The sequence below is a fragment of the Astatotilapia calliptera genome, chromosome 17, assembly GCF_900246225.1.
Source record: "Astatotilapia calliptera chromosome 17, fAstCal1.2, whole genome shotgun sequence".
Lineage (NCBI taxonomy): Eukaryota > Metazoa > Chordata > Actinopteri > Cichliformes > Cichlidae > Astatotilapia > Astatotilapia calliptera.
Window position 1 is genome coordinate 38,176,621 of NC_039318.1, and position 15,618 is coordinate 38,192,238.

Below are 15,618 nucleotides of genomic sequence, written 5' to 3' on the forward strand. Positions count from 1 at the left end.
TTTCCGGCAGTTTCAACAAGATTTGTGGAATAAAAGAGGAAAAAATGACCAAAGTTGCACCTCGGTGTGCTCTTGTTTTTATGCATATTAGCCTAATAATAGAGTTGTTCGTTTACATTGCTTTTATAGATGCTGTTGACTGAGGCAGATGGTTGGACCATATGGAAGGAAATCCGTGACTATGTGCAGATATGTTGGGTTTTTCCAACCAATCAGCCGGCAGCCAGGCGGCGAGATCCTCACCTTAAACTTGTGCTGCTGTAATCAAAACTCTGTCGTCTGCTTCAGTATCACAGAGACAAATCTAGGTCATAACTTGGATTCCAGGTTATATCTCAGATTTTAGGGATTTTTATTGCCATCATCGGTTTCATTGTTGTGCACGTCGAGCAGGAGGTTTAGAGTCTGTCCTGGGAGACGCCAGTTTGTTTTTTTCTTCTTAGCTTAGGAGGCTAACACCCGCCTCCTCCCGACAAACATGCTGGTGTTGCGCTGAAGATGCAGTCATGCGGAGCCAGCGTTTGACATAATGTTGGACCAGTATGGAATCTGACTGGGAATATCAACGCTGATACGTGGTGATACACAGAGGCTGTCACAAAGGTTGCATCCATATGCTGTGCCACTCATTCGTGAAGCTGTGAAATTGGGTTGCATCCCAACTAGCCTGGAGACAGTATCGCTTTCACTTCTCTCCCTCGCTCTCTCTCTCTGCACATCCCACTGAAGCATTTTCCTCTCATAGCTGGAAAGACAGAACAACTAATGTGGCATTAATAGGGTCACATCATCTCCATGCAGCGCTTTCTTTCTTCTCCTTCCAGCTGAGACTGTTGTTTATCTTCTTCAGATGTAGCTGTAGAGATGGCTTCGAAATCCCCGAGGCCAACATCTCTCGCATGTGAAGCCTGCCAGTTGGGCTTTTTGGCTGGTAAAGCAGGCTCTACCTTAGAGGGTTTTTTTCTTCTTTTCTCCTTTTGTTTATTCAGATTTGAAGCATTGGAATTAAATATCATCAAGACCTATTTATGGAGCCAATCTAGATCAACGGTGCCACGCAGCGGAGCGATTATATGGTGTTTTGTGTTGCGGCGTCAGGTTTTAATTTAATCGTGTACCAACACGGTGTGACCAATCGGTGTTAGAACACCTAAGAACCATATCATAGTTTAAGAAGTTTCTCTATCCGAACCTCCGCTCGCTAAATCGGCATGAAATGTAAGCCTGGATGGGCAAAAAGGGAAAAACAGTTTAAAGCGCCTGCGAGTGTTTTTCTTTCTGCTGGCCTTTGAAAGATGCCAGTTAATCTGCTTACGCCTTTAATTGCGCGCGGAGGGGTTGGGCCTCCTCCCGGCCAGAAAAAGACTACTGATCCAGAAGTAAAACGATGACCACCGCAGTTATTCCTTTCTTTAGGTTGCATAGCCCCTTCCCATCCCCGGTTTTCTTTAGCCGCCCTTCGTCTCCTCCTACCGTACCCTCCCTCAGAGGGAAGAAAGCTCCCCGTTCTGACAATAGACATTTTTTGCCATATGTTGGCTTGACATCTTCATCAGGTTCACAGCAGGTTACCTTAGTTAACTTTCACTCCACTGCCTGATGGGATTTTCTCCCCGTTTCTCCACTCGGCCCAGGCTCAAAGTCTAGACGGCCTCGGAGGCAGGGTCCCTCTAGCCCCGTGTCCACAATGGCCATATTGTGGACGCCGGGTAGCGGCGGCTTCCTCCAGTTACAGCGAACGGGCCGGCGCTAAAACAATGCTTTTGTCCAGGGGCATACGAGGGGGGCCTAATCCACTGCACACTGTGAAATAAATCTCTCAGAGATGAGAGTGAGTGAGAGAAACTGAAATGAATGAAATCATTGCCAAGGAGGTTAGAGTGCAGCAGTTTAACCCCTGGCCAAGAAAGGGAGGCAAAGGGAGTGGGAGAAAGGAGGAACAAGGAGAGGCAGGCGCTGCATCCCTTCATCTCTGGAGCTCGGATGGAGGAGAGGGGCTGCCGGTGGCTTTCGCAGATTCTCTTCTCACCAGAGGAGCTGCTGTTCACCATATGGGATTTGGCCTCTCTTAACAAACAGGCCCCCTATTCACTCGCAACACACAGTCGTTCGTGGAATAAGGTGAAAAAAGTGCATTTCTTATGCCTTTAGAACAGTGGATGGCCACGAGGGCTGCGAGTCTGTGTTTGATTCACATAGTATAGAGAATTATAAAATAGGGGCTTTCATCTAAATGTGTATTCACACTGGATTTAGGGTTTTTTTTTTGCTGAAAACGGTTTTAAAGCCGCGCATTCAGGTTGCTGTTGTTGAGGCGATCCTATAGAACAACGCGCACACGCCTCTGCAGCGCAGTCGTAAACCGCGATCGTCGTCGGGGTTCTTCGAATAGTTTGAAAAGACTCGTTTTTATTTAGCATCGTGCGAGTTGGATTTTCCTGTTTTTAGTTTGGTGACAAAATGACTTGAAGTCGAGCGAGTTGCCACGCTGCACTGGGCAGCGAGAGGTTTCTGACACGCTGCTGTAACGAGCCAACTTTTTCTTCCAACCAGCAGCGTTAGGGATGACATCCTCTGCCAACAGCTTCTTTTTAGCCTACTTGAAAATCCCAAGAAGCAGTAGATTTATGCCAAGTCGAACATGCCAGCGTTTTTCTTTTTTTTGCTTACTTGAATGTGCCAGAAGTATCGGATAGAAATTTATACAAAGACTTAAAGATATCGGAGGAAAGTAGCGTTACCACGTCATGTTTATTGGTTTGTCTCCTACGTTCTTCCACCAGTGACCAAAACCAGTCAGTCGAACTGTGCTGATCTCATATCTTTACCAAAACTGAAAAAACTTTGGTCTAGATTCAGATTTTTACTCTCAAATCAAATCGGCGGTGAAACGGGAAGAAACGAGTTTATGTATCGGACGCGTCGCCTGTTCCTGAGGTTGTCCAAACTAATAATTCATTTGATGGACGGCTGCAGAAATGTGTTTTGTCTTTATTGGCATTTTGTTAGTGTTTGACATACACCAGGTAAAATACGTGTTGAACACTTCACCATTTTTCCAAGTAAATCGATTTCTAAAGGCCCCGTTGACATAAAATTCTCATCAGATGTTGGTAACAAACCGTCCAATCCAGACGTGCAAATGTCTAAATGTCATAGATGTCCATAAGTTAAGGTTTGTGCAATGATGAGAAATTACAAAGAGAAAACAGTGTTGAACATGCTTTAATGCTCCTCCTATGCTCCGAGACGCCTCCTGTGTGCAGAAACTCAGGTGTGATTTTGGCCCAGCCTTCCACATAAAGGTTTCATGGGCGTCTTCAATGAACTTTGACCTTTAGTTCTTACATAGGTTTGAATTGGGTCATCCAGTAGCTTTATTTGCTTTCTCTGAATCCAGTTGAGATTCCTTGGCCGTGTGTTTGGGATCGCCCTCGTGCTCAAACGTCACCCTCGCAGCAGATTTTTATCAAGAATGTCTTGGTACATGTTTTTCTATTCATCCTTCCATCAGTTATGTGAAGCGTGTCGGTGCCATGTGCTAAAAAACAGCCCCACATCCTGATGTTCCCACCTCCAACCCTGTTGGTGTTTTGACCTCCAAACGTGGTGTGTGTTACGGCACCCGGAGAGTTCAGTTTTGGTCTCAGGTGATGACGTTCTCCCAGTACTTCACAGGCTTGGCTTATTGTCGTAAGCAAACACGTCTCAACGTGCTTTGTCTCCTGCAGTGGAGTCTTGTGTGGTGAGTGTGCGCACAGGCCTCGGTGGTTGAGTCTTGGACAACTCTTTACGGTGAAATGATGCTCTTTGTCCTTTCAGATTACACAACACTGCTCACTGGGAAAATCCTTCTGTAACCAGTGCCGGATGAGAGAGCTCACTGGTTTTAACCATCATGAGATGTTTCTTGTATGACACATTTTATTTGCCATCAGCTGTAAATGAACCCGCTGATATTAATTTGCACCAAGTGGCAGGACTCTAATTACTGATAGATGTCACATGGTGTCGTGACCGTCCTGCCTTTATGCTTCTCCCGTTCTTCATGTGTTCAATACTTCTCCCCGTCTCGTTTCTCATTATTACACATAATTTCTGTGCATGTGTGGACTGGATTGGTCGTTCTCTGGTGAGAATTTCATGTCAACAGCACCTTTAGAAGTAGATTCACCTGGAAAACTGGTGAGGTGTTCAGTACTTGTTTTTCCTGTTGTATCTTGCAAAATCCAAGGATGACAACAACTCGTCATGTTGACCATATTTATGTTGCATTCAGAAGCTGTAAAAACTGTATAAACATTATGGAATCTGCACCGAAATAAATCCTCACAGATGTAATCAGATTCTTGTTCTTTTTTAACAATCCAAACGATTTGTCAGTTACAATCCACCAAATTTCATGGTGAACTTTCTAAAAAGGACGCGAGGGCACCAAACCTGATACGTCGACTGCCTTCGCAAGCTTTCACGGGTCCGGTTTAGATTTCGTGCCCTGCAGAAATTCTCGGCCTCCTCGTTGTTGCTTGCGGGTCTATTTTTGTTTAACCACATCGTTCTGCTGGTGAACACTAGCAGCAATGTGGCAACTGTGAAATCCTGCCCTTAGCAGCAAAGTTGGTGGGTTAGGACTAAACTTCATCAGCTGTTGGGTGAGGGATCGAGGTGACTGCTCACTGACTTATGTCGAGGTGGGAAATTTCAATATGGTTACCAGAGCCTGGCGTGTTCACTAGTGACCAACCGTCAGCTGCAAAGCGAAGGGTGACGAGCAAATTGCTTCATCTGCGGACGGCCTTTAGGCCACGCACCCACCTCTTCCCTCCTCCACTCTCCTCCACCGCCCTGCACGCCGCCCCAGCACCCTTTCCCCATTAATCCATTTTTCCACTGACTTTCAAAGGCAGATGTCTCAGAAATTGCCAAAACACTGATTTTTGATCCACCAGCACCGCCCTCATCTCACCAGTATCTGTGTCACGGCTCAGGGGCTGCCGGCTTGTTGCCCCCATTGTGACTGTTGGAGTTCAGCCATGCTCAAAGCCCTCAGGGATCAATGGACAAGCTAGTGTACTGTAAATATTCACTCCTGAGCTCGCTGTCTATCTGTAAACACGCATCTACTCACACGGTACACATTTGCACACAGGGCACGCACACGCTTTGCAAACAGACCAGTGGTCAGCCCTCACTCATCGCCACGTTTGCCCACATCAATTTTCTCAGGTGCGAATGGAGGAATCTAACCCTCGATAGGTGATTTCAATTCAATTCTCACCCACTGAATCTGTTTACACCCCACCGGGGTGAAATATGCTCTAGGTTGTTTTCACCTCGTCACTCTAGCTAAAATGTCCTGTTTTAATCTGGGCTGCAACAGCTCTGTATAGAATCTGTCAGCTGTAGTTTGATTGACATGGGAGAGGTGTATGTCTATCAGATCAGTCTGTTATGCACGTGGGCCCAAAGACCCGTGCGTGATGGATGTCTAAGCAAACAGCAGGAAGCAGTAGCTTGGTTTTACGGACGTTTCAGAGGTATCCTCGACCACGGCGCTGAAGTTTTTCCAGTTCAAATGCACGAGTGTCCCATCATTTGGGATACGGGAGAGTGGGGGTCGTCTACCAGTCAGAAGTTCGTAGCCCTTCACGCGCCCGCCTGCTAAAGTATGCTGGGGCAAGATACTAAGAGATCCATCCATCAGGGTGTGAGTGTGTCTATTTGGATGTTGGACAAAAACGCTGTGTGTGTGTGTGATGAATAAGACTTGTAGTAGAAACTGATTTGACTGGTCAAATTGACTAGAAAGGTGCCCTATAAGCACCTTTACCTTTAATTATTCTATGTGCACATGCATATACACACACACTGTATCTCCAGCTTGCTGCTAGCCTTGTCTGCTGGACACAGGAAGTGGTTTATGTCCTTGTTAGCAACAGAAAACATGTAAGTATGACGTCCACATCATACTGGAGCCAGAGTCTAAACCCACAGAGGAGAGTGCACGTGCAAATCACGTCATAAACAATACGACAGGTTGTTTGAACTAGTAACATTCTGCACGTCGTTCTCAGAGGAAAATGAATTGGAGCGGTCTTTGCAGAGTTCAGGTGTTTTTCAGAATGAGACGTATCACGGAGCTCTCACTGTGTGTGCACGTGTGCAGGAGGGGAGGGAGGATAAACCAGTGCAGGATCTGTCATAGTGACATTTGTGTCCCCTGGAGGAGCAGCGGGGGTCCTCTTCACCTCTGTAACCTTCAACTTTCAGCCTTAACCCCCTTCGGGCCCCCTCTTGCGTCCACTACACGCCCTGGACGTTCTGAAGGGGAGGGGTATGTGATTGCAAGACGGTGAGAAAAATAAAGAAGGGGGTGCAGAACTGGGGAGGGTGGGATGAGGGGGGAGAAATGAGGTGAGTGTGGAAGGAGCAGCAATAGAGCTGAAATCGCTGGGATGGAGAAAATGAATGGAGGCGAAAGAAGAAACACCTGGAGCAAAGACGAGAAGGACACATGAATGATAAAGGAGGGTGTTTGGTAATGTTCAGAAGTTCTTCCTGCTGCACCAGAAAAGTCTTCTTTGCGTGTAGTCGCTCTCTCTCTGCTCGAGGCATGACTCCAAACTCAAAATGAACATGTCAGGTAGGCACGCAGGGACTTTTCCTGGATCGAAGGGGCCGATTTAAAGGTTATTGGGGCCGTTTTCATGCACGGTGAATAGGTTGGAATATCTCCTCAGCAATACTTGAGGTGGTGTACAGAACAAGCCGTCTGGTTCCTCTGTCCTGCATCGTTCACCAGCAGCAGTTCCCATCCTCTCACCCAGTAAATAAGCATAAAATAGGCCGAACTGTCGGGGCGATGGGGGGTCGTAGAGCTTGGAGCTCTTTTTTTTCTGTCAGTCTTTTCAGGATGGGGCCCATGAAATGATCCAACAGGATTATGTAAGCCATCATTGATTGTGCTGCGTCCCGTCATCCGTGGGTCCTTTGTGTCCCCCTGTCTCTCGCGGACAGCCCGGTGCGTTAGCCACAAAGCTACTCGTGGTGTTGCATAGCGTCTTCGTCCGAGCAGCCGTCTTCTCTTCTCTGCATTATTTTTAGGCTCGAGGTCCATCGAGTGCATTCAGCTTTCTGTTAGAGGGCTCAGTCGTCCTCGCGTTTCAGACCGGGTGAACTCTGGAGAGGTTTGCTGCTTTCACATGAACTTTTTCATCGTTCTGCTTTGTTTACATAGAGGCGGGGGGGTGTTTATGAGCCCGTGGGCCTTTTTCTGCGGCCGTGACAGTGAACTTGGCATGTGTGAGCTTGTCTGTGCAAACCCTCGCTGTTCTTGCCAGGGTCACGGGGTGACCTTGGAGCTGTGGAAGCCATGTTTACCACAGACCCCTGTGTTCTGGCTGTGGCTGGGTGATCGCTTCATTTCAAACACAAAGCATTAAGCCTGAGAGAAACTAGCGTGTGTAGTTTGGACGCTCGTGGGTCGCGCTGAGGCAACCGTCGGCCGAGGCGCCGATTACGCGGTTCTTTATCACGTGTGCCAAACACGCCCTTATTCACTATCCAGATATTCTGGAAATGGTTTCTGTGCTCTGTCTTTGCTAAATACATACGACTGCTGGATGATCGCAGTACTGTTGGCTGGTCTGTCGTGTCTGTTATTAACTTACCAGGTTGTATCTGGCGCAGCGAGGATGCGATATGTTGAGGCTTTCCTCATAAAACACCAGACGTTGAATTTTGTCTGATCAGAAGCCAGAAGTGCACCACAGAGTGTTTCATAGAAGCGCTCTCTACGCCGAACACGCCTTACTTCCTGTATTCTTATCACTGGCTGATAAAACGGGTATCACACATATTTCATTTCCTTTATTCAAAACCAGTTAATCACCTTGGCTAATCTGTCAGCATCAGTGTTGTTTAAGTTGTTTACTACAAATGGATATCGCAGTGTGCTGGGTTTCATGTAGCGCTGCTGCAGAATAATAACAACAACAATAATAATAATAATAATAAACCTTTTAGTGTAAGATTTACATCTCCTCAGCAACACCAGGCTTGAATCAATGTAGCAATAATTAAGCAAATAAACTGGGGTGCGTGTTACTGCGGCTTAAACGTGCATGATTTGGTGCGTAATATAAACTCATATCTACAACGAGAGTATAGATTTGCATATTTACAGCGCATGCAGCCGAGACACTCTGTGTCTTGTCTTTCACTGTGCGCTGCTCACTCTGTGCATGCGCGAGTGTGTGTGTGTGTGTGCGCGAGTATGCATGTGTGCGTGCGTGCACAGACTCACAGCAGCCACCCTTGCCCCCACCCCTCTCATTAATATGTATGTGTTCTGAGGCAGCTAGCAAAGACGGTGTGTTTCTCACCCGCTGATTAATGCTGTCTGTCAATTACCTCTAGATCCAACCGTGCTGTGGAGCTTCCCCCAGGACCACACAGACCAGGTTGGAACACATTCTGCTTTTTCATTCCTCTGTCTGTCTCTCCCCCCAAATCTTCCCCTGGTTCAATGTTACAGACAACCTCTACCACCTCCTCTTCTCACATCTCCCTTCCTTCCTTTTCCTAATGCCCTCACTCACCCTGCCATCCTGTGGTAACCTTCCCCAAAACCTACCACCACCACCTCCGCCGTTCCTTCTCTCTCTCCCCTCCTACTCTCCGTCTCACTGCACGTCTGTTGTTGGTAATGAAAAGCAGTGAGCAGGTCTTCAATAACTGACGAATCAGTAATTATCATGCAACCGTGACAGGAATGCGCACCTCTGTTTTCCTCTCTGTGTCTCGTTGTCCTCCTGTTTGCCTTTTGTTTCCATTTATTGTTCATTCGAAATCGGAAATAAAAATAAAACATCTGTTTTGTGCTCTTTGGCTCAGCGTTCTGATACAAATCACTCGGAGGGTTGGTGTCTGTTACCAGTTTGTGCGACTTAAATTCCAAATCATACTCCGACTTTATTTATTTTTCTTCACTTTAATGGAGTTTCTCACCAAAGCAGAGAACGTGGGGAAACCATTTGTGCGATGAAGTTAAGCAGTCAGGTGATCACAGGTTCGAACGGGCTGCAAACTTTAACCGTTTGAAGTCTGAGTCTGCCCAAACGTCCAGCCGCTCAATCCTGGGTTTGCTCTAAGGATGCACCAGTGCTATATGGCAGACATTAACCACAGGTTCACATTAAATACACGTTGTTTTTGGTTAAAATGCAGTGCCGCGCTCTCTCATGGGACGCCTTCGGTCCCCGAGCCTCATCACTCCCTCATTGGTTCAAATAAGAACCAATGAGGGAGTGAACGTGACCTGAAAACCTTCCTTTTTAAAAAAATACTTTCTCTTTATTGATTTTCATCTTAATTTACTTACAGAACTAAAGAGGGCAAGGGAAACCAACACATTCACATATGTTCACATATTCCAGAATACACAACGCCTTGTTTTACTTACACATATTACATATTACACAGGTGCATGTTCCATTCAAACAGATTCGCAGCTGTCCCTCTGCATCACAGAGGTATCCGTTTCTAGTCTCTTGACGTATAACGATCCCATCGTTCCCAAAGTCTCTCTCCTTTCTCCTTCTGTAGCCGCAGTGAGAGGGTAATCAGTTCCATATGATGAATTGTGTTAATAATGTCTATGACCAGCTTCTGTGTGGGGGGGCTCCTGAAAACCTTCCTAATGCTAGTCACAGCTTTTCTCAGCTTCTCACGGGGAAATTGTGAACTCTGGATTAAATATCGTTTCATTTAAAAGTCTCTTTACCCTCAGAAAAACACAGCAGCCCAGCGGGGTGTCGTGTTTTCTCTATTAAACCCAACTTGATCAAAACAGTAACGCAGCCTTTAACAACGTGCGTGTGCCCATCATCGGCGAGCGGAGGCTGAGAGAGAGAAGACAGGACGGGCTGTACATTGTGTTCGGTGCTAAAAGCAACCACAGAGCAGATCCTGGAGCCGGATGGCTGGACGGATGACTTTGGGCAGCCTGTCAGCTGAGAGGAGGGAATAAACAGACGTGTAGCTGATAGACTCCAATATGTGGCGAAGGTTACGATAGACTTCAACACAGCAGCATAGCTAGTGAGTTTAAACAGCTCTCCTGCCTCTCTGATCCACTTTGAGAAATAAACTGAGTTGTAGAAAGATGCTTCAGGCGATGTCTGCCTGCCCCACAAGAACCAGAGCGTGCTATCAGAGTACGAGGTAAAGGCAGTGAGGGAATGGGAGAGCGAGCAAGAAATTACACACTTGCAGAGGGAAGAACAGGAAATGGAAGCGAAGGGGGGGAACTGAAATGAAGACGTAAACATAGGGCCAACACGGTTTTTGTGTTGACGCGGGCCTCGTGCATCCTCTCCAGCCTGGCTGTCCTTTTTAGCCCCCCGCAACCTCGCTTTTCTTTCATTCTGTTGTCGACCAGATCGTTTGTGTGGATAAGATGGCCCTTAAGATGGCCAGTTAGCCTGCTGTGTACAGAGGGATTGGCCCTTTCCCCCGTATACATAAAGGCTGTATTCACGGGCCTCATTACCAGGATTAAGGCTCCTTTCCTCCTTTGTGGCTCTGAGGGCTGGAGTCCTCTGTAGCCACAGTCTCGCTCTCTTTCTGTGGCCCGAGCTGGCCGGCATATGGCGGCAGCAGCCAGCGATCTCTGCAGAGGGGCTCGCAGCTCAGAGCGAGGCCTCCTTTTGTTTAGGCCGTTATTGTTGCTCAGCGTAATGACATTTGTAGGCCGTAGGATCAGGGTGGAGGGGTTAGTCTACCCCAGGGGAGAAGGGGTAGAGAGAGGAAGAGGGAGAGAGAGTGGGATGGAAGGAGGGGGAGAGGCAAAGACATGCAGACAGACAGGAGTGTGGATTATGGAAATATGAATTGATTTTTTTCTCCTGTTCAGTGGTAGAATAGAAAGCTCAAAGGAGAACAGACTGCAGGCTGGCATGCCGGGGTGGTGCTAGGGAAATGTGAAGCGAGAGGTGCTCGCTCCTTCTCTCCCCCCAACACGATTTCTCTATCAACCCCTGAGACTTGTGCCCTGGTCATCCACAGATGCCATTTGGACAGAGAGAAGCAGAGATGGAAGAGAGAGAGGAAGGGAGGGAGGGGAGAGAGAGGAAGGGAGGGAGGGGAGAGAGAGGAAGGGAGGGAGGGGAGAGAGAGGTGGCTAAAGCATATATTTGAATCATAAGAAGGACTTTTTTTTTCTTCTTTTTTGCAAATGAAGCAGACAGATGGAAATCTGTCCGTTTCCTCTCAGATCTCATCCCAAAGTAGTGGAAAACACACACACACACACACACACACACACACACACACACACACACACACACACACACACACACACACACACACACACCACAGTGTGGTATAGAAGGCCCACTTCTGTGTAAAGAACAGAGGATAATATGATAAACACTCAGCAAGTTCCACCAACAGAGGACCAACTTGCAGAAACTGTCTGCAGCTCCACCATATTTCAAAATGTGAAGTTAGTCACTCGGACACTCCCTTCTGCAAATTTTCTGTGCTTTCGAGTGTAAAACTCAGTTTTCCATCTCAAACGCTGCAGTTTTATTTCCTTGTTTTTACTTTCACTCTGTTTAATCAGTTAACCAGTTTAACAAATAGTCACGTAGTCGAGCCCTTTAAGCTTTGCATAAAATGAAACGCATGAATCATCTCGGGGAACGAGAAGTTTAAGACTTAAATTTATGTAAGTCTGGAAAAACGATGAGACAAGGATCCCAGAGCAGAGTCGATGCATCTCCACCAGTCCACTTACCTGGACAGCGATTGGTTGGAAAAATCTGATTTATTTTTAGTAACTTCGAAACAGAAATCCAAATTGACCCAGCATCCCCCCCAGTGGGAGTGTTTCTGTTATCCATACCATTTGATATCAAGAGAATTGTTTTCCTTTTTCACTAATAATAGATATTTGCACGTATGCTTAAAGGTTTGTGTCGGGCTGTTTCATACCTGCTGAAGATGATTGTGGCAACTGAAACTAGTTGTTGTTACTCTCAGGAAATCCACGGCTGAGTCGATTTCCTGAGTGGTCTTATCTTGTGTTTGTAATGATGTTCTTTTCTGTCTTGTTGTGACTGTCACATCATCTCCATCTCTGCACACAGATCTGTCCGTCCTCTCCTTACGCTCCCCTCTGGTTCATCAGCCTTCATGTTTCCACAATCCTTCTCTCATATTTCCCCTCATGAGCCACTGTTGCATGAAATTGCAAATTATACACACGCAGTATCTTTTTTTTTCATCCACTCTGGGTTCAGCATAATATCAAGAGAGAAATAAAGGAAATATTGAATTATGAATAGTTTTTACTGCAAGGACTTCTTTTAACTATTAAGGTTGATGTTAACTCTCCGTGGCTATTCCACACATTTTACTGTAATAAGGAAGCTTTGATCTTCCTGCTACAAACTGCATCGAGTTGACTGTAAAACATGCTGTTTTTCATTTATGCCAAGGCTGCGGTTCAAATTCGATTTTAAGGAAATATCTGTGCTTTGATACATCGCTATGTAGAAATCAGGTTTTTATTAAATGCATTCTGGGACGTATTCTGTGGAGAAATGATAGTAATCCACTTTTCCTCTTCACTGTGTGCGTTTCTTTTGCTGCCATGCAGTTTTAAGTTAAAATGCGCTTTGTTTCCTCGGTACAGACCTGCTGTGTCTTTGTGTGGATTCACAGCTCAGGTTTGCAAAATTTCATCCGATCGAAGGATGGATGTCCAAGGTTGACGTTTGGTCATGATACGCCTCTACGTTTGGCATGAACCAAACACGGCATATTACGGTTTGGCGATATATAAAAATTTTCCAACCAACAATCGTCAGTCCGATAACCTATGGAAGCCCGTTTCTGCCAAAAAAAAAGTATCTATAACTCGAAATTTCGAGAAAATAACTCAGAATTTTGAGTTATGGATTTGTTTTTTACTTTTTAGTGGCGGAAGCAGGCTTCCATAAATAACCGATGATAGGCGACTTTTTAATGGGCGGAGCAACGTAACCTGATGGGCTGATTTGCGCATTTAGAATTTCTAAGCTTTGTTTGGAGGGAATATTTTACCTTCTCTTCTTCTTTGTTTCAGGATTAATGTTGACGAGAGAGATGAGATTTATAATGCAGCTACTTTTTGGATTTTTTTTCTTTCTTTTTTTTTTTTTAAATGTGCCAAATCACACAAAAGGCTGAACTTTACATCAGAGATTTTTTTTAACGTGTGCTGGAAGAGAGACTTTTTTGTTTAATCGTGTATTTCTTGTTTCCCTCCTCTCCATTCTGTTTTTTTAATTTAAATAAAATGTTTTGGGGGTTTTCTGAACACCGGCTGCTGCCGTTCTTTCTTTCTGTTATGAGTTTCAGTAAATGAATCGCTGCTTTTGCTTGTAGCTGGAGATGTTAAAACAGCGCTGTTATTTTTTCCGTTGACTGCTTCTCTTAGCTTCAACCAACCTTAATAGCAAACTTACTTACAAACGATGGGCGAAGGGCTCGGCCTATCGCCGATTGTCGATATATTCGTCCAATCTCCCAACCTTACGGCAGACCAGCACCTCGCACCAATCGTCGAGCACGGTGGTGTGAGGAGAGGAGGTGATCTGGGCATGTTGGAGTCGTTGAGTTGACCATGAACCTCTTTGTATTAAAGACAGTTAAAGTATGGCCTAAAATTGGGTCATAAAACAGGAAATAACGGCGAGCACAGCAGCAGATCTACGACCGAACGGCTGAGACGGGGAAGAAAGATGAAAGTGCTGCGAGGACACTCAAACTGAAATGAGGGCAAATGCCCACAAACCTCAGTCAGCTAAAGATTATTCACAAACATGTCTGCCTGATACAGTCGATACAGAAAGTGTACAGTACTACACACTGCTTCTGCATTTGCAATGATTTAATTTAATATTAATGAGAGTGTAAACTGTAATGTTGTTGTTCATCCCAGTGTAAAGATGACTGGGTTATTTTCACCCTGACATGGAAAGCCTTATAGAGCTATTGTCTTTGTGGTTCTTTAATTGTGACCACCGTTGTCACTGAGATGTCATGACTTCAGGCTAAACTTGACGTGTTTCCCCGTCACACAGTCCTGTATATCTGTCTCTGCTGGAAAGCTCGCCGAGTCATCAGCCAGACAGGAAGAAGGGGAGGGACAGACAGAAGAAGAAAAAGAGCGAAGAGAGGCAGCGGTCTCTCGAGGCTTCATCCTCGGCAGCTTTCAGCGTTGCTCTGACACCGTGCTCCATCAGGACCGGCTGCCTGACACGCCGTGATTGGTGGCCACAGTTCTGTGGACTTGGCCCTGGGTGGGGGAGGCAGGGAAAGGGAGGTCGATTGGATTGGTGAGACAGCAGCGGTCTGAGGGATGGAGGTAAAGCGTAGGAACCGGTGGACATGATTGGTGACTTCAGCCCTGAGGGAACTGAGGGTTGACCCCAAGGAGAAGAGGATAAAGTGGGCGAGAGCGGTGGTGAAGGAGTCCTTGTGGGTGTGCGAAGGCAGGGCCCAGACATGCTTCAAGACGATGATGCGTTGCTGTCGGTTGATGCCCAGTGGAGCAAAATAGAAAAGCAGTAGGAGAACAGATGGATATAATAACAGGAAAGTTTGAATTAGATCAGTGTAAAAGGAGAAGACGGCGACGGAGGTTGGAGGCACTGTTGTAGATCACATGGTCAGCTCGCAAACCTGTGAGACACTGTTGTGAAAGTCTGTAAAAACATGGGAATTATTACCTTCTTTGGGTTTACACGTATGGAGAGGTGTGTGTGTGTGTGTGTGTGTGTGTGTGTGTGTGTGTGTGTGTGTGTGTGTGTGTGTGTGTGTGTGTGTGTGTGTGTGTGTGTGTGTGTGTGTGTGTGTGTGTGTGTGTGTGTGTGTGTTGCTCAGCGTGTCACAGGGCCTTGTCTTTCCCCTTCACTGCACCCTGACAGCAGTGTCAAACAAGGCCTCATATGATCTGTGTATGTCTTTGAGAATATGTGTGTGTGTGTGCGACTGGGTTGATACTGTTTTTATTCTTCCTTCTAACCCTTTTCACCTCACATCCCTCGGGTGTTCCAGGGTCTTGCCTAATGGACAGTCTCGCCCCACTAAGCTGGCCTTTGGCTCAGGCACTGAGCTGGACGCCTAACTAGGGGCCCTTTGTTGCTCATGGGTCTTGATTGCACTGACCTCTGGGCTGCCTTCCTGGGAGAAGAAGAGTAGTAGAGAGGGAAAAGGAGAGCAGGGGAAGTGTTTTCACGCCCCGTTGCTCACATCTCTCCTATATCGGCGAATGACTGGCGAAGAGAAATCGGTAGGAAAGAACTGTTGGCTGTTTCCCAACCTGCAAGTGAAGAGTAGTGGATTCAGCTACATACACAGATGTATGCAGTTAATCTGTACATTATCTGAATTCACTTTAGGAAGAACAAACTAGTAGGTTTATTATATTCCTCCATTTTATACGTGCAAGCCGGGAAGCTGTGCTGGAGGCAGCTGTTGCACACGTGGCCACGGCGAGGGAACAGAAATTTAGAAACGGGGAACTGGGAGAGTTTTAGCAAAAACATCCTTCCACCTCCTGCTGCA

General features: G+C 46.3%; 1 protein-coding gene across 2 annotated transcripts in view; it reads left to right on the top strand.

The window, feature by feature from the left end:
• The window catches only part of dennd1b (DENN/MADD domain containing 1B), a 92,766-nt gene that overhangs the window by 11,651 nt on the left and 65,497 nt on the right, over positions 1–15,618 (top strand). For both annotated transcript variants that reach the window (XM_026147432.1, XM_026147433.1), the window contains exon 3: positions 8,419–8,462. In XM_026147432.1, coding sequence (XP_026003217.1) covers positions 8,419–8,462 — 44 coding nt within the window. The remainder of the gene's footprint in view (positions 1–8,418; positions 8,463–15,618) is intronic.